The 20,106-nt window shown below is 47.7% G+C and overlaps 1 protein-coding gene across 3 annotated transcripts in view; it reads left to right on the top strand.

Moving 5' to 3' along the window:
• The window catches only part of CFL2 (cofilin 2), a 417,537-nt gene that overhangs the window by 337,628 nt on the left and 59,803 nt on the right, over positions 1 to 20,106 (top strand). For all 3 annotated transcript variants that reach the window (XM_078659381.1, XM_078659382.1, XM_078659380.1), the window contains one exon: positions 15,456 to 15,763. In XM_078659381.1, coding sequence (XP_078515507.1) covers positions 15,456 to 15,763 — 308 coding nt within the window. The remainder of the gene's footprint in view (positions 1 to 15,455; positions 15,764 to 20,106) is intronic.

Here is a 20,106-nt window from a genome sequence, read left to right as displayed (position 1 = left end):
CTTGGGACGGGGTTCTGAAAAATAAAATCGTAATAAATTTACTTTATTAGCATTTTATTTTTCCATATCTGTGGGCAATTTGGTTAATGGGGTGACGTTCCTAAGCATTAATGGAGGAGCCTCCCCTGTAAATTAGCCATGGGCATCCGTTATATCTGCCCAGAAAAAAAAGTTACATTGCACAAGAAACTATATTCCAAATGTAGGTTTCTTTTTTTATTTCAGTGTATTTTATTGAAGAATTTTAAACATAAGTAGAGTGTTGAGGACAATCATTAAATACAATGAATAACCAATAGCAATGGAAATAAATCAAAGGAAATAAAACTGAAGTACACCCTGTTGTAACCTAGTTCTGTTCCCCCCCCTGCAACCTTTGGCAAGTGGTGCCTACCAGCTCTCCTGCGCGAGAGCATCCATTGTCCCCTGCCCTCCTGATTGGTTCCCCTCATCCCGCACTGTCCTGGTTCCGTCCTCCCCTGCCCTCAACTGTCATAATGATTCTAACTAACTGACCGACGCACCGCCTTAAGGTGTGGGGCTGATTTAATAAACTTCTACTTCGTCATCTTACCTTGACTCTGTCTTCAATTCAACAGTGGCGACGAGGACCTCAGCCCCTCACCGCGAACCCACTGCCGACTTTTGAGTGAGTCGAGCGTGAAATGAGCCATCGACTTGTGAGTAAGTCGAATGTGAAATGGACCAAGGACGCTTAGCAGATTGATCCGACCATTTGAAACTCGAGCGTTCTTGTGAAACTGACGGAGTAAGTCTCGAGATAAGGATAACTGGACTCTGCGCAAGCAACCTCTTCTAAGGGCTCGGTGCTGCAGCTGGTTCAGGGAAGAACTGGCTTGATATTTACAAGTCGGGAGCAATTAATAGCTCCGTAATTCCGGCAAGTCGACTTTTGAGTGTGTCGAACGTGTAATTAGGCATCGACTTTTGAGTGAGTCGAATGCGAATTGAACCATGGACTCATAGCAGATTTATGCTACCAGTGAATACCTTTTGAAACTTGGGCTTCTTGTGGAACTGATGAAGAAAGACTCGAGATAAGGACGACTGGACTCTGCGCAAGTTCATGTGGTGAGCCTGGAAGTATGGTGAGGAAACTGAGCAGCCTCCATCAATCTCGGCAAGTTTAATTGAATAGTGACAGTGATAAATGAACCGTGGATTTTCTAAGTAAATGTGACCGGTGATTACTAATGAAACTCTGGGCGTTTTTGTGGAGCTAGTAAAGTAAAGGAAAAAACGCTAGATCCGAAGCAGATGAACACCGGATCCTGAACGAGTCTTGGAGGTGAGCCTGGGCAGCCGGGTGGTGGTGAAGTGAGTGGAGCAGGGAACCATACTAAAATAATCTCTGCTTCCGCGTTTATTGAGATTAAGCTGCGCGTTAGCGTGTGTAGTGAGATCTTCTTCACATACGGCGCAAACCCAAGCCAAACGAGACAACGCTGTGTGAAAGACAAAGAATTACCAGTTGATAATATATAAGCGTTGAAAGGAGTTAGTGTGTAAAGTTCTCCACAAGACTGAAGATCAGTGCAGCGCATGTCAAATGAGCAGCGTCTTACGTTAAAGTGAAGTGCATTTCAGTGAAAGTGAGGTGCGGCGCAAATCCGTAAGTTGTAACTGTTCGAATGAAAAAAGGGTGATACCTAGTGAAGCCTTCCCGCTTATGAATGAAAATGGACTTTCGGTTGTGAAATAATGATGAAGACATCACTCACTGAGGCCGGAGGTGTGTGCCGATCCTCTGCGGTGTAAGAACCTGCTGGTGTCAACTTCTGGTGCCGAGATTTGAGTGTCTCGAGTTGTGGATGCCTAAGTTGGACCACAGTCATCGATGAAGTTTTTCTCTGTCGGCCGAACCTTCGTTTCATGCGCATATTCTCTGAGGCAAATCCAGTCAGCTGTTTTCGCGCTTCTTCTTCAAGCCAATCCGCGCATGCTCAACTGCGTGTGACGTCACTGGAACGCAGCGCTGGAGGCCATTTCGAGCAATAAGTAAACAAAGGCGTCCCACTCACGCCTCCCACGAGTCAGTGTTCAATCCTGCCAACGTTGTGATTGCGAACTGTGCACCAATTAAATACAAAAAGCTACTGATACTACAAGCATAACGTGAAAGTACTAGATGGGTAACACCAACTGAAATAACACACGCTTCCGCTGCAATTACACAGATCGTGTTGCTCCCTTTCCTGGGCTTAACCCCTTCCCCAATGTGAATAGAGGGTAAACGCGAAAGGTAATCTACTCCACCTGGTGACATTTCATGAACTGCTGCAATTTCCTCCTCACACACTGCAAAATTCTATTTCATAATAATTACATAAACTTCATGTACACAGTAATTCCGAGCAATATCGACATCAAGTGGTACTGCAAATGAATGAATAGTACCCCTTGTGGAATTTACTAGCAACACTTCAAGAATTTTCTGTGAAGAGAAATCTGTATCCTTTAAATAAGTTAATACCAAGATCTGCTTGTTGTGTGTGAATTCAAAGAGATAAGGGATAAGGGAAGCGACACTGTCTTTTAATAAGTTAGCGCCTACATCTGCTTGTGTGTGTGTGTTCAAAATTGGATAAGAGAAACTACATCATATATGTCTTTGCGCATCCTAAAACAAACAGAGCAGTAAAATATACTTGCGTCCTAGTTTTATCCTGCACAGGATTATAGTTTCTCTGACCTCATTGGGAATCCTTGTTTAGGAATATTGGACGGAAGAAACGGAGATACTGGGACATATAAAGGCGAAATTATTGGAATAAATATAAATGGATGTAAAAGATATGTACATCAAAGTAGGAGGAATAAAAATTAAAATCATCGCAGATTCAGGGTCACACTACACAGTTATCAGCGCGAGCATGTGGAGTAAGAAATTTGCAAAAATACATGGGTTCGATTTGAAGGTGGCCAATGTATCCCTGAAATCGTTCACGGGAGAAGACATTATATTGATAGGGTACAAAGTGATGGATTTATGTTACAATGTATGTAGCACTAGGAGTGTTATATACATTTCTGATAACCAACTCTCCATGCTCGGGTGGAATGATCAGAGGAAATTGAGAATATCTCTTGATCAAAATTGGAATGAACACCAAGATGATCTGGCGCTTTGCAAAAGCGTACAAGTGACAAAGTGCGAAATGGAGAATGAAAGAACGCCACCATCTATCAGCCTAGTTGACAAGGAGGAAACTGCTAGGAGGAAGAAAAAAGAAGCAGCTGAGGACAAGGTCAATAAGAAGCAAGAAGCTTACTGTGTATTTAAGGATAAGTTGAGTTCAAGCGAGTGGTATGAAAGAATAGTCAGTGAAGAGAATTTTGGGAAAAATGGTAATTGCGAGAAATTAGGAAAACAAAATGTTACACAATCCACAAATGGACGATCAGAAAGAAAACATAAGAGTAACCCTTTCAATTTCCAGGCTGTGCGGCAAAGTGCTGCATTCGCAGGACTCATGTCAAACACAGGAGATGTGTATGGGGATCGTATGAGTTTCGAATACTTGAAGACTAGACACAAAGCAAATTATTCTGAATGGTCGAATTGTGGTATGCTGTCGGATAAGAGCAGGGAAGCTCAAAATCTCTTTCCATATCCTACAAATAAAGTTGCATCAGGGAGGATGGATGTGCTCGATGAGAACCTAAAGAAACATGAGTCATACAGTCCAGTAGAGGCTAGTACCAATGTAGCAGAATGGCCTGAGGTGAAAAGTGATAGTGGCTTTGATAACGTCCAAAACCAAGGAAATGAAGCAAGAAGTTGGTCAAATACAAATACAGATGATGACATCGAAAAGGTGGCAGGTCGCAGTAAAGGACTGAGACGCAATGTAGTGGATACTGAAGTAGCCCACATGTCAATGCTATCCTTACCACGTGACGACCCCCAGGGTGCTCAAGGGGTGCTTGATGTCGTTACAGGAGAAGATGTGTTCTGGAAATCCAAGGTCTCAGCAACATCCACTAATGAGTGTCGTTCATCCAAGTGGGAGGTTGGACCGGTCACTGCTTTGACTCTTGCAGAACGTATGAACCTCTTATTTTACAATGTCACCGAGAGTCCTGTGCTGATGATAACTAGTAGTTATGTAGGCTCTCCTGAATGTGATACTCTCTTAGATGTACATGGAATCCCATTATGACACAGTGAGTGTTCCTCATGCCCCTGCAGTCAAGAGAACATCAGGGAGAACCACCCACAATTCCAATTGTTATTAAGACTGGTTTGTGACTGATGTTAATGTTATTAAGACTGGTTTGTGACTAATGTTAACTAGTTCACTTATCACCTAAGTTCCTTATGCCACACGTTGGGCCTACCTGTCAAAACCCTCAAGAGAGGAAGATGTGTTGTAACCTAGTTCTGTTCCCCCCCCTGCAACCTTTGGCAAGTGGTGCCTACCAGCTCTCCTGCGCGAGAGCATCCATTGTCCCCTGCCCTCCTGATTGGTTCCCCTCATCCCGCACTGTCCTGGTTCCGTCCTCCCCTGCCCTCAACTGTCATAATGATTCTAACTAACTGACCGACGCACCGCCTTAAGGTGTGGGGCTGATTTAATAAACTTCTACTTCGTCATCTTACCTTGACTCTGTCTTCAATTCAACACACCCATTCTGAAAATATTGTGATAAGATAAGTATACATTAAAAGGAATAGACCAAGTGCGTGATAAAAAGAATCTCCAATGATGCAAATGATTTGATTAACTGCCAGTTTGTCTAAATAGTAGTAACAAAGTAGAGCTTTCCGTGTATCCAAGATAATGTGAAGCTCTATCAGCACCGAGGTAATGAAAATCAATGTTACCAGGAAATAAGGATAGCTGTTCTATGACCAACCATGTTGGCAGTATTGAGGGGTGGGGGTCAGTAGCCAATGCTCTGGAAGACACAGAAGCCAGCAATATGAAAATAGTAGTAATACACCTCCTGTGTGAGTCACAGCAGCAAAGATACCGAAGAGATAGAACAAGCACACAGAGATGCTCTTGGTACACAGAAAGAGAAACGTTTTGACATACTTTCTTATAATGAAAAACAGACCACTGGGGAGAGAGAGGCATGCAGTAGGCTTCTTTCAAGAGCTGGCTTGCTGCACACTTGATAAGTGAACATTTTCAGACGAAAAACATCAACTTCATTGTAATATCGGATACACTTTGGGTTTTGCCCCAGTATCGAACTGGTTCCACATCTGGAATAATCCTTATAACATATCAAGCCCAATAGAAATCCTGAAAGTTCTGGACTGACACTTTGGCAGAAGCAAAACTAGATCCTCACAAGACGAGCCTCAAATGAAGGACCACGATAGCAAAGAGCCGCGTAAGGCAATGGAAGACCGCGAAGAAAGAACACTGGATGGAGGACATGTGGAATGGGAGCTAATGGTGCTAACAACCCTGGACAACAGAGGTTTGGCAAATGACCTACCCAATTAGAACTTGCACATGATGATACCTACTCGAAAACATGTTGACCAGGCAAACACATGGCTGAGGCTCAACCGCTCAAGAAGACAGAGTAAAAAAATCAAGCTCCCAAAGCAAAACCTAAAACGAGAGACAAACACCAGACCAATAAGGACCTTTCATAAATGTATGAAGTAACATGTTTGTGATCCATGTCAGAAGCTTGATGGACCAACACTAAAATGGAATAATTACCCCATAAAATTGCAACATGGATTATAAATAGAGAAAGCACGTCCAAGGACTGAGATGGCCATATATATTTTAAGAAGAGCAAAACAGACAAGACTCTTCTACATGTTGCAGGAAAAACAGCGGCAACAAGGCAAGATATTTACAATATGCTTTCAATATCTCTGAAAGACCACATATTAATTCAATGCAACTCTAATCAAGTCGATCCTTTCAAAAATGTCTAGGAAGCTGGAAATCGGCAGCGACTGGAAGAAAGCCCCAGACCAAACTCTAGGCAGACCCAATGAGGCATTAGACAGATCTCTTCGAATAGGAAAACTTTCGGAGATTCAATACAAGACAGAAAATGGTGACTCTCCAACCCATGACAAGGGATTATATACTCTTGTACTTCAGGCATAAAACGATATTCAAGAATCTACTTCCCCCTGTCAAGCATTTTACATATGGCAGACTAGATTGAAGCCAAAATGGGAAACATCACTTACAACGCAACTTTTACCACGCAATGCTTTTACATCGCAGCTTTTACAACGCAAACCATTACAACGCATTGCGCTGGGGGGGCGCTCTAGGATAGGGAATATATTTAATTTACTATCCAACACCTTCCCTACTATCCACGGGGACTGGAGTTGGAATAGTAAATTAAATAATTCACTATCCAGCGCCCCAAAGCACTATGCGTTGTAATGGTATGCGTTGTAAAACTCACGTTGTAAAAGCATGCGATGTAAAAGCATGCGATGTAAAAGCATGCGTTGTAATGTCGTACATCCTTGCCACCATCCGAATCTAAATAAATACCTTCACATTCGGATAACAGAATGAAACTAAGGATTAGAAAGAAAAGATCAGGGTATCCTTCAAACTCAATGGAGATGCTGAAATGGCACCATAAATAGATAGTGTGCGATGCTTTGAAAGCAGTGGTGAGGGGTTTGATCATCTGTGCCTGGCCCCAAAAACAAAAACATATCATTACCTTGAGAGAAAACTACAAGAGGAAAAAAAACTACCAAACAGGAACCTTAAACAAGAAACCTCCTCAATTGTAAAAATGCAAAATATACTTTGAGTAATATATTTTAAGAAAGGGGACGGGACGCTGTACATTTTTTGAATACATTACTACATTTGCAAGACCATTAGCACACCTCATAAGGCGAACGCGACTATCAAACCGCATTTCAATAATGAAGACAGCAAGTGGAGAGGTTAAAACATCACAAAGTTTGTAGTGCCCCTTGATTACTACAGAAAACTGAGTTGTGTGGAATTCCTATAGATCATCAGCAGCAACTCAGGGAATACCTCTGTGCCAGCATTTGTAAAGCGCACAGCTACCTCCGGAGAGGTGTCCCGGCACTGGGGGCCGTAAGCAAGATGGTCCAGAGTTCACCTTCAAGAGAACGACGACCCACCGCCACCAGCAACAGGCCGCCCGCAGAAGCTGGAACAAGATCACAGCAGACCAGCTCGCCACCTCCCTGAGCCAGCACCCTCCTGCCAGCTCAGCGAACCCCAGCCAGGCCGCCGACAACCTCACGAAGTGGATCAGCAACTGCGCGGACGAGCTCGCCCCGCTGAGGACCCCGCCCAGCAGACCCGGCAGCAAGAAAGCCCCGTGGTTCACCGACGAACTCAAGAACTCCAAGAAGAACTGCCGAGCCCTCGAGAAAGTCTGGAGAAGGGAACCTACACCGGACAACAGGACCTCCCTCAAGCTTGCCACCCGGAAGCACCACCAGCTGATCCGCGCCGCCAAGAAAACAGCTTTCAAGGACCGGTTGGACAACAACGCACACAACTGCAAGGAGCTCTTCAACATCGTGAAAGAGCTCTCCAACCCCAGCGCAGGAAACAACGACATCACCCCATCGCAAGACCTCTGCAACTCCCTCGCTTCATACTTCCACAACAAGATCTCGGACATACACAACAGCTTCAACAACCAACCAACGCACACCAGGACCGAACAACCACCCCCCACCACCACCCTCCACGCCTGGACCCCGATCAGCACCGAAGACACCATACGCACAATGAACTCCATCCACTCCGGATCACCAACCGACCCCTGCCCTCACCACGTCTTCAACAAGGCCGACGCTGTCATCGCACCCCACCTGCGGGACATCATCAACACCTCCTTCGACACCGCCACCTTCCCTGAGAGCTGGAAACACGCCGAACTCAGCGCTCTCCTCAAGAAACCAACAGCGGACCCCACCGAACTCAAGAACTACCGCCCCATCTCGCTCCTCCCGTTTCCAGCCAAAGTCATCGAGAAGACCGTCAACAAGCAGATGGCCGCCTTCCTCGAGACGAACGGATCCCTCGACCCCTCACAGTCAGGCTTCCGAGCCAATCACAGCACCGAGACCGCCCTCATCGCCGCCACCGATGACATCCGAGCCCTGATGGACAAGGGAGAAACAGCGGCCCTCATCCTCCTAGACCTCTCCGCGGCATTCGACACTGTCTGCCACCGCACCCTAGTACAGCGTCTCAGCAACGTCGGAATCCAGGACAAGGCGCTGGAATGGATCATCTCCTTCCTCAACGGAAGAACACAGAGAGTCCGCCTACCACCGTACAAGTCAGAGGCCTCCAAAGTCATCTGCGGCGTCCCTCAAGGGTCATCTCTGAGCCCCACCCTCTTCAACGCCTACATGAGCCCCCTCGCAGCCATCGTACGCAAACACAACCTCAGCATAATCTCCTACGCCGACGACACCCAGCTGATCCTCTCCCTGACCAACGACCCCGCCTCCGCCAGAGCCAACCTGCACGAAGGGATGAAAGAGGTAGCCGAGTGGATGACGACCAGCCGCCTGAAACTGAACTCTGACAAGACGGAGGTCCTCATCCTGGGCTCTTCACCCTCCGCCTGGGACGACTCCTGGTGGCCTCCCGCCCTGGGCACCGCACCCAAACCGACAGACCATGCACGCAACCTGGGCTTCATCCTGGACTCCTCCCTCTCCATGACCAGGCAAGTCAACAACGTCTCCTCGGCGTGCTTCAACATCCTACGCATGCTACGGAAGATCTTCTGGTGGATCCCCACCGAGACCAGGAAGACCGTCACCCAGGCCCTCGTCACCAGCCGACTGGACTACGGCAACGCCCTCTACGCCGGTACCACCGCCAAGCTCCAGAAGAGACTCCAGCGGATCCAGAACGCCTCAGCCAGACTCATCCTCGACATCCCACGAACCAGCCACATCACCGGACATCTGAGAGACCTCCACTGGCTCCCCGTCAACAAAAGAATCACCTTCCGCCTCCTCACCCACGCACACAAAGCCCTACACGACCAGGGTCCGAGCTACCTCAACAGCCGAATCAACTTCTACGCGCCCAATCGCCACCTCCGATCAGCCAACCACGCCCTCGCCGCCGTCCCCCGCATCCGAAGAGCGACTACGGGAGGAAGGTCCTTCTCCTACCTGGCCGCCAAGACCTGGAACTCCCTCCCGACCGACCTGCGCCTGACCCAAGACCACCTCGCCTTCAGGAAGAAGCTGAAGACCTGGCTGTTCGAGCAGTAGCGGCCCCCCCCCCAGCGCCTTGAGACCCTACGGGTAGGTAGCGCGCTATATAAGTGTCACTGATTGATTGATTGAGAGTCACGGGGTGCTGGGCTAACCTGCCGCCGGAGCCGGGGATCGAATCGTGAGGTCCGGAGTCAGGCACCCTGGCCGCTGCGCCACACCTCTTCTCCACAGATCATAAGCAAAGACAGTAGTTGAACCCACCACTGCAGTGAAGTGAAGTGGAGGTCATTAACAAACAGCAGAAGAACAGCTAAGCACAGGGTCCAGATGATTTCCTGCCAGCAATTCTACACATAGTTTGTCAGTTTCCATGTCCCATAGTTACAAAACTATAAACCACATGCTAACAACCAGCAAACTCCTAGACATAATGAGGCAAGCATACATAACCATGACTCTGAGCCAGCCAGAGATGCAATGTACTGTTCGAACCATTGTCTCATTTCTCTATTGAATAAGACTGTTACATTCCTGATAAAGATTATTGCTGCCAAGAGGCAGAAATCAATTTTCCCGGCCATTTACAAACACCAGAATGATTTATCTAAAACAGAAAATAATAGGCGGATAATATTCTAAAATGTCAAAGAAACAATAGAATATATTGCTGTTCTTTATTATATTGACATCCTTGGTGCACGGCTAAGAACATCCCTAAGGTTTACGCAAAGGATGAAACGCCTCTCCTGCTAGGTTGCAAGCCTTAGAACACGACTACAGCCTACTAAAAGGCTACAAAGATCTGAAGGTGTCCTGACCTCTACCAGTTCCTGGCACAAATAAGGCTGGGGGCCAGATTTCGGGGCATATCATCAAGCCGGCGTAAAACAATTATCGCCGCTCTTGCGTCCGTTTTTGGGCGCAAAGTGGCGATAATTAGATCTCCTTATCTGCCAGGTCACACTATCGCGTGAATCCTTGCCTTGGCGCCCTTTCCACCAAAGCCCAGCTTTGCATCTCTAATGCAAAGTGGGCGTACCTTGCCAAACTTTCATGGAGAATGTCGCTAACCGACATTACTCCAATCAACAATGATATCGCTAACCTGCTTAGCGATGTTAATAGTAGCGCTAACCGCGCTTAGCGCAGGTTTCATTACGCCTGCTTCAAAGCTGACTTAGCCATATTATCCAATGGGAGGTGGATATTATGGCTAAGTCTACCCTGCCCTATCAGCAAGGTATGGCCTGTCGCAGTGCTATTATCGCTGGATTTCCAGCGATAATCGCAGAGTTTCGTAGCTAAAGCTTGGATTTCTATCACTTTGGAGATAAGCGCTGCTGACAGCACGATATCTCTGCGATAGAATCCAGCGATAGCCCCCGATAATTATCCTAGCGCTAAATTCGCTTAGCGATAATTATCGCCGGTTGTTACTATATGCCCCTTCATTCTTGGCGATAAGGATACTCCATTGCAACAGCTCTGTAGTAATAACTGGCAAACAATGCTATTAAGCAGTGCTAACACTCCACTGTGCAACCTCATCTGATTAATTAAATAGCAAAGTAGTATGGTGCATGCACTTATGCACATACTGCCACGTCACGAAGCGATACATCTACCAGTCCGCTCTGCACCTCACTGATGAATCAGTGACACCGGACCAAGGTCTCCGATCAAGAGAAATTCCACCCCAATTCTAAAAGCATCACAAGACCCTGCATTGTGAGCGTGCACCACAATATTGTTGTAAGAATATTGTCTGACCTAAATATTGTGTTCTAAATATCATTTAAAAAAATCTTGCCGAATTGGACTTAATTACAGCATATGTGCTCTGAGTTGGACAATATTTATAAAAACGTTATTTAGGGCACGATATTTATGTCACTTTGTATTTCTGTACATAACATTCTGACATACAACGGCATTGTGGTAGATCTGTGCTACACAAAAGGTGGCGCCATGACAAAGCATAGATAGTCTGATAGCATGTGAAAGCATGGGTATTATTTTCTGATGTTTGTATGTGAGCATTAGTGACGTTGCATGTCTTGTTTTTAATCAGTATTTATGTGGCTTGTATTTGAGTAATAATGTCAGGTCCTGGCTTTAAGCACCACTTGTTACCTACCTCATATCTGAATAGCTGAGGTGAAACGCTGCTTGTATGCAAGTAGTCACACAATCACACACCTTGTATTCTAGCGTGCCCAATTAGTATATTGTCACATGACTAGTATGTCAACAGTACAAATGTCACATTTCTTGTTTACAAACAGGAATTGCCACACACTTTGTAACTGAGCAGTAAAGAGTGATCTTGTCACGCAGGTGTAATAACCTACATCTAGCCGGTAAATAGTAGGCGTACTCCGAGATTACTTCTTAGTCAGAAATGGCTACCATCTCTGTTCACAGATATCCAGAAATACCAGATATCCTGGAAAACCTACTTTGAAGGTTAAGCTTCTGTTTTTTTGAATTTCTAGAACTCTGCAATATTATTATTGATTTATAAACCGTTACTACTTCACTATTGCGAACCAAACACAAAGATCGTTCGTTAAGTAATGTCAAAGGGCACTATCACCCCTGAGGGTATACTAGTGCTAAGCAGGTGTGTGTGCCTCGCCCTGCCTAGGGTAGGTTGGTTAATCACCCGTGAGGGTATCCTAGTGCTAAGCAGGTGTGTGTGCCTCGCCCTGCCTAGGGTAGGTTGGTTAATCACCCGCGAGGGTATCCTAGTGCTAAGCAGGTGTGTGTGCCGAGCCCTGCCTAGGGTAGGTTGGTTAATCACCTGCGAGGGTATCCTAGTGCTAAGCAGGTGTGTGGGCCTAGCCCTGCCTAGGGTCGGTTGGTTAATCACCTGCGAGGGTGTCCTAGTGCTAAGCAGGTGTGTGTGCCTCGCCCTGCCTAGGGTAGGTTGGTTAATCACCCGTGAGGGTATCCTAGTGCTAAGCAGGTGTGTGGGCCTAGCCCTGCCTAGGGTCGGTTGGTTAATCACCTGCGAGGGTATCCTAGTGCTAAGCAGGTGTGTGTGCCTCGCCCTGCCTAGGGTAGGTTGGTTAATCACCCGCGAGGGTATCCTAGTGCTAAGCAGGTGTGTGTGCCGAGCCCTGCCTAGGGTAGGTTGGTTAATCACCTGCGAGGGTATCCTAGTGCTAAGCAGGTGTGTGGGCCTAGCCCTGCCTAGGGTCGGTTGGTTAATCACCTGCGAGGGTGTCCTAGTGCTAAGCAGGTGTGTGTGCCTCGCCCTGCCTAGGGTAGGTTAGTTAATCACCCGTGAGGGTATCCTAGTGCTAAGCAGGTGTGTGGGCCTAGCCCTGCCTAGGGTCGGTTGGTTAATCACCTGCGAGGGTATCCTAGTGCTAAGCAGGTGTGTGGGCCTAGCCCTGCCTAGGGTCGGTTGGTTAATCACCTGCGAGGGTGTCCTAGTGCTAAGCAGGTGTGTGTGCCTCGCCCTGCCTAGGGTAGGTTGGTTAATCACCCGTGAGGGTATCCTAGTGCTAAGCAGGTGTGTGTGCCTCGCCCTGCCTAGGGTAGGTTGGTTAATCACCCGCGAGGGTATCCTAGTGCTAAGCAGGTGTGTGTGCCGAGCCCTGCCTAGGGTAGGTTGGTTAATCACCCGCGAGGGTATCCTAGTGCTAAGCAGGTGTGTGTGCCGAGCCCTGCCTAGGGTAGGTTGGTTAATCACCTGCGAGGGTATCCTAGTGCTAAGCAGGTGTGTGGGCCTAGCCCTGCCTAGGGTCGGTTGGTTAATCACCTGCGAGGGTGTCCTAGTGCTAAGCAGGTGTGTGTGCCTCGCCCTGCCTAGGGTAGGTTGGTTAATCACCCGTGAGGGTATCCTAGTGCTAAGCAGGTGTGTGTGCCTCGCCCTGCCTAGGGTAGGTTGGTTAATCACCCGCGAGGGTATCCTAGTGCTAAGCAGGTGTGTGTGCCGAGCCCTGCCTAGGGTAGGTTGGTTAATCACCTGCGAGGGTATCCTAGTGCTAAGCAGGTGTGTGGGCCTAGCCCTGCCTAGGGTCGGTTGGTTAATCACCTGCGAGGGTATCCTAGTGCTAAGCAGGTGTGTGGGCCTAGCCCTGCCTAGGGTCGGTTGGTTAATCACCTGCGAGGGTATCCTAGTGCTAAGCAGGTGTGTGGGCCTAGCCCTGCCTAGGGTCGGTTGGTTAATCACCCGCGAGGGTATCCTAGTGCTAAGCAGGTGTGTGTGCCGAGCCCTGCCTAGGGTAGGTTGGTTAATCACCTGCGAGGGTATCCTAGTGCTAAGCAGGTGTGTGTGCCTCGCCCTGCCTAGGGTAGGTTGGTTAATCACCTGCGAGGGTATCCTAGTGCTAAGCAGGTGTGTGGGCCTAGCCCTGCCTAGGGTCGGTTGGTTAATCACCTGCGAGGGTGTCCTAGTGCTAAGCAGGTGTGTGTGCCTCGCCCTGCCTAGGGTAGGTTGGTTAATCACCCGTGAGGGTATCCTAGTGCTAAGCAGGTGTGTGGGCCTAGCCCTGCCTAGGGTCGGTTGGTTAATCACCTGCGAGGGTATCCTAGTGCTAAGCAGGTGTGTGTGCCTCGCCCTGCCTAGGGTAGGTTGGTTAATCACCCGCGAGGGTATCCTAGTGCTAAGCAGGTGTGTGTGCCGAGCCCTGCCTAGGGTAGGTTGGTTAATCACCTGCGAGGGTATCCTAGTGCTAAGCAGGTGTGTGTGCCTCGCCCTGCCTAGGGTAGGTTGGTTAATCACCCGCGAGGGTATCCTAGTGCTAAGCAGGTGTGTGTGCCGAGCCCTGCCTAGGGTAGGTTGGTTAATCACCTGCGAGGGTATCCTAGTGCTAAGCAGGTGTGTGGGCCTAGCCCTGCCTAGGGTCGGTTGGTTAATCACCTGCGAGGGTATCCTAGTGCTAAGCAGGTGTGTGTGCCTCGCCCTGCCTAGGGTAGGTTGGTTAATCACCCGTGAGGGTATCCTAGTGCTAAGCAGGTGTGTGTGCCGAGCCCTGCCTAGGGTAGGTTGGTTAATCACCTGCGAGGGTATCCTAGTGCTAAGCAGGTGTGTGGGCCTAGCCCTGCCTAGGGTAGGTTGGTTAATCACCCGCGAGGGTATCCTAGTGCTAAGCAGGTGTGTGTGCCGAGCCCTGCCTAGGGTAGGTTGGTTAATCACCTGCGAGGGTATCCTAGTGCTAAGCAGGTGTGTGGGCCTAGCCCTGCCTAGGGTCGGTTGGTTAATCACCTGCGAGGGTGTCCTAGTGCTAAGCAGGTGTGTGTGCCTCGCCCTGCCTAGGGTCGAATGGTTAATTGAAGACCCAGGTCTTCGGTTTCTTGCGTAATTCAAGAAGAGAGGAGGAGGCTCTGATATGGGGTAGGAGGTCTTTCCATGCTTTTCAAACAATGTAAAAGAACCCCCGTCCTCCTGATCTGGTTCTGTTTAGGAGTGGGATGTGTGCGAGTAAGAGTTCTGTGCAGTGAAGGTATGTGGGTGGTTGGCGGAAGGAGATACGAATGTTCAGGTAGGTGAGCCCTTAGTTGTGTGGTGCCTTGAATGTATACGTGAAGAGTATGAAATGAGCATGTTGTGTACCGGGACCCAATGTAACTCCCTGAGGTGTGCTGTGGTGTTAGAGTTCTGTGTGGGAGATTGAGGATGAGTCTGGCTGCCGAGTTCTGTATGATTTTGTAGCCTTCTAGTGAATTGCTTAGTGATCCTGGCGTAGAGGGCGTTCCCATAGTTCAAATTGCTGGTGACTAGAACGTGGGTGATGGCGTTTCCGATGTTGCTTTGGACCCATTTGAAGATCTGCCTCAGCATCTTCGGAGTGTGGAAGCAGGCCACGTGTCCAGTTTTCTGTTGGTAATGATTCCGAGGTCTCTGGCGTCGATATGGTTCCGAGTTTGAACTTCCACCAGCTGGAGTCCTTGGATTCTTACAAAGTAAACTCATCGTACAGAAATATCGATTGCATATTCCACTGTCATCACATGGTTAGATGCAAGTTACTTTTACATGTACAATAACAAAGAAGATAAAAGTACCTATGCACAAAGAATCAGCAAAAAAAGGCATGGCTCCACAAACTGCACCCATTGACAACAAATCCCTCTATATCTACTAGTAACTTTAACACCAGTCATTTTTGATATCACGTGTTTTGATATATACGTCAAATCTTGCTGTGGGTCTTCCAAGCGTGCTAACTAGAACTTCCCTTCTGATATATCACCTTTCCCTAAATGTGTGATATTGACTTCTGTTTTTCAGGCGTCGGGCGTCGCCGTCAACGACGAAGTCATCAAGGTCTTCAACGAAATGAAAGTGAGGAAGTCCTCAACGCCAGAGGAGGTCAAAAAGAGGAAGAAGGCGGTGCTCTTCTGCCTGAGCCCAGACAAGCGAGAAATCATTGTGGAGCCTGAGAAGCAGATCCTGGTGGGCGACATTGGATGCACTGTGGAAGACCCCTACGGGTCCTTTGTGAAGCTGCTTCCACTCAACGACTGCCGCTATGGACTGTACGATGCTACATATGAGACGAGGGAATCCAAGAAGGAAGACCTGGTCTTCATATTCTGGTGAGTGTTGGGGATTTGGGGAAGCGCTATCAATGTCAATCTCCAATTCCATTTGATTTCAGTGCAGGAAGGGTCAATGTTAAAACACCACAGGAAGATTTACTTATAAAACAATATCATAAAAATACATATAAAACTAACATTGAACTTTCCTGTGGTCCCATGAGCAGAGCTGATTAAAAAATCCTTTTAAAGACCATCTTTTTATCGCGCTCAATATAACAAATTTTGAAACTGCAAAAGCTCCTGCGAAGGCGACCGCACTCTGATACATGAAGTGACTTTGGGGCAAGTGAAATATGCTTTCTTGTGATCGGGGAGGTTCCATTCATCACTTTTTTAAAATTTTGCTTAAAAACAAAAAGCTGAGTTTTCTAAAAACATATGTGCGAAGGAACTGGGCCTTTTTTCAAGTTTAGGGGATACGATTCTCCGTCAAAATGTGACGGATATCCGTCCTCCATACTGCAAGTGACGAGGCTACAATGCACTTGTAATACAGCGAAAGGAATATCTGCCATATTTGTGATGGGGTATCCTGCCCACCAAACTCCAAGTGAGACTCTTGGGCCTCCATTGCAAGTTTGTCAGAATAGGGTGGGGTATTTACAAAATGTGGTAAATTTACCCAGTGGAAATTCTTCCTGTTCTGAGTTTTCTTTTCAATGGGAACACGCAGAATCGTTATTTAACACATCAAGTTTTCTCATATACATTTCGGCATGTTTCACCTGCACTGATAAATATTCTGCTTATGCCAGAATACTGCCGAGTATTCAATTATGTCATTTTTCACTGATTGCTAAATTCCTACACCAAAGGGTTTGTTCTCAAGAAGAACGGTTTGAAATCAATAGTTGTTTAAACAAGCATTTACAATGCAACGGTCTCGCCTTTGTAAACGTTAGAGCTATTGGCATTGTAAATGACAACTTTTTTATTTATGTGTTGGTTTTGAAAACAGATAAATAAATGGCATTGTCATTTACAATGCCAATAGCCTAATCTCTTGAAAATGCCACACACAAGCACACAGACCCACACACACACACAGACCCACACACACACACACAGACCTGCACTGATAAATATTCTGCTTATGCCAGAATACTGCCGAGTATTCAATTATGTCATTTTTCACTGATTGCTAAATTCCTACACCAAAGGGTTTGTTCTCAAGAAGAACGGTTTGAAATCAATAGTTGTTTAAACAAGCATTTACAATGCAACGGTCTCGCCTTTGTAAAAGTTAGAGCTATTGGCATTGTAAATGACAACTTTTTTATTTATGTGTTGGTTTTGAAAACAGATAAATAAATGGCATTGTCATTTACAATGCCAATAGCCTAATCTCTTGAAAATGCCACACACAAGCACACAGACCCACACACACACACAGACCCACACACACACACACACACACAGACCCCCACACACACACAGACCCACACACAGACCCACACACACATACACACACAGACCCACACACACACAGACCCACACACACACAGAGCCACACACAGACCCCCCCCCCCACACACAGACCCACACACACACAGACCCACACACACACAGAGCCACACACAGACCCCCCCACACCCACACACACACACACACACACAGACCCCCACACACACACAGACCCACACACAGACCCACACACACATACACACACAGACCCACACACACACAGACCCACACACACACAGAGCCACACACAGACCCCCCCACACACACACAGACCCACACACACACAGAGCCACACACACACACAGAGCCACACACACAGAGCCACACACACACAGAGCCACACACACACACAGACCCACACACACACAGAGCCACACACACACACAGAGCCACACACACACAGAGCCACACACACACACAGAGCCACACACACAGAGCCACACACACACAGACCCACACACACACACAGAGCCACACACACACACAGAGCCACACACACACACAGACCCACACACACACACAGACCCACACACAGAGCCACACACACATACACACACATACCCACACACAGAGCCACACACACATACACACACAGACCCACACACACACACACAGACCCACACACACACACACAGACCCACACACACACAGACCCACACACACACAGAGCCACACACAGACCCCCCCCCACACACACAGACCCACACACACACAGAGCCACACACACACACAGAGCCACACACACAGAGCCACACACACACACAGAGCCACACACACAGAGCCACACACACACAGACCCACACACACACACAGAGCCACACACACACACGGAGCCACACACACACACAGACCCACACACACACACACACAGACCCACACACAGAGCCACACACACATACACACACAGACCCACACACACACACACAGACCTGCACTGATAAATATTCTGCTTATGCCAGAATACTGCGGAGTATTCAATTATGTCATTTTTCACTGATTGCTAAATTCCTACACCAAAGGGTTTGTTCTCAAGAAGAACGGTTTGAAATCAATAGTTGTTTAAACAAGCATTTACAATGCAACGGTCTCGCCTTTGTAAAAGTTAGAGCTATTGGCATTGTAAATGACAACTTTTTTATTTATGTGTTGGTTTTGAAAACAGATAAATAAATGGCACAGACCCCCCAGGATATAGCGGCATGGATTAGCAAATTTAGCGGCACAAAAATGGAAATTTAGCGGCAATTTTGCGGCATTTTATTTGGCCCTGGACCTTGATAAAGCGGCCTCCAGTGACCCCATTTGTCACCCGTCCTTCCTTACACTCTTTCTGCCTCCCATTTCTCCCTCTCTTAGTTGTGTTTTGCCGCTTTTAGCTCCTCTATCTTCCTTCCTGTTACACTCTTTCCACTGTCCCATTCAGCTTTCTGTTTCTCATGCCCCCTCCTTTCTGTGCCTCATTCACTCATCCTCTCTCTCACGCATACACACACATCTTTCTCTCCTTATCGATATCTCTCTCATCAGCCCAGTCTCTTATCCCCTGTCCCTCTCTCTTTCCATCTTCGGATCTCTCTAGCACCCTGCCTCTCTAGTTCTCTCTTGTCTCCCTCTCTCCCTTCCTCGCCCTCTCTTCTCTCTCTAACTCTCATACTTTCGTTCTTCCAGACACTGTCTTTCTTCCCCTTCCTCTCTCGCCCTCTTTCTCGCGCATTCACCCTCCCTCTTTCTCTCCTGCTCACTCCTCTCTACTTTTCTCCACCTTTCAGTTTCATTCGCCCAGTTTCTCTCACCCCATACTACCCTTTCCTTCTTTCCCACCTCTATGACTTCTTTGCTCACCCCCCCTCTCTTTCACCCCTTCTTTCTCGTCTCACCTGCCCCATACCCTCAGTTTTCATTCTTGCTCCTCCTCTTTACCTTTGCGCTCCACCTTTCACCTTCATCCTCCCAGTTTCTCTCACCCCTACCCTTTCCTTCTTTCTCCATCTCTCTGACCTCTTTTACTCACTCCCCCTCTCTTTCACCCCTTCTTTCTCGTCTCACCTGCCCCATACCCTCAGTTTTCTTTCTTGCCCCCCTCTTTACCTTTGCGCTCCACCTTTCACCTTCATCCTCCCAGTTTCTCTCACCCCTACCCTTTCCTTCTTTCTCCATCTCTGTGACCTCTTTTACTCACTCCCCCTTGGACCCCTTCTTTCTCTTCTCACCTGCCCCATACCCTCAGTTTTCATTCTGGCTCACCCTCTTTACCAAGCGCTCCACCTTTCACCTTCATCCTCCCAGTTTCTCTCACCCCTACCCTTTCCTTCTTTCTCCATCTCTCTGACCTCTTTTACTCACTCCCCCTCTCTTTCACCCCTTCTTTCTCGTCTCACCTGCCCCATACCCTCAGTTTTCATTCTTGCCCCCCTCTTTACCTTTGCGCTCCACCTTTCACCTTTATCCTCCCATTTTCTTTTACCCCTTCCCTTTCCTTCTAAACGCCCCACTCTCCCTTGCTTTCACCCCTTTCCTCACACATGTGCCCCCAGCCACTCCTCCTTTCTTTCACCCCTTTCTTCTCCTCACACGTACCTCCAACCCCTCTTTCTCTCTCCCTCCGGTCTGTGATCCTCCGTGCAGGAAGCCGACTGTCTGCTGAAAGCTTGCACCACCGCAATCCCCTGACACCTGCCAGAGCCGAGGATAACAGGCAGGGGCGTGAAAAACTAAGCCTCATTAACAAGTGAAAGGTCTTTAAATGACCTGTGAAGTACTCGGGTGCGGCTGGCAGTTTTGAACTGCCAGCCGCACCCGAGTACTTCACAGGTCATTTAAAGACCTTTCACTTGTTAATGAGGCTTAGTCTGACTCTCTGTGTGTGTCCCGGG

Source organism: Lissotriton helveticus, chromosome 9 (genome assembly GCF_964261635.1).
Source record: "Lissotriton helveticus chromosome 9, aLisHel1.1, whole genome shotgun sequence".
Taxonomy (NCBI): domain Eukaryota; kingdom Metazoa; phylum Chordata; class Amphibia; order Caudata; family Salamandridae; genus Lissotriton; species Lissotriton helveticus.
Note: the sequence above shows the minus strand (reverse complement) of the source record. Positions and strands in the feature narration are given on the sequence as shown.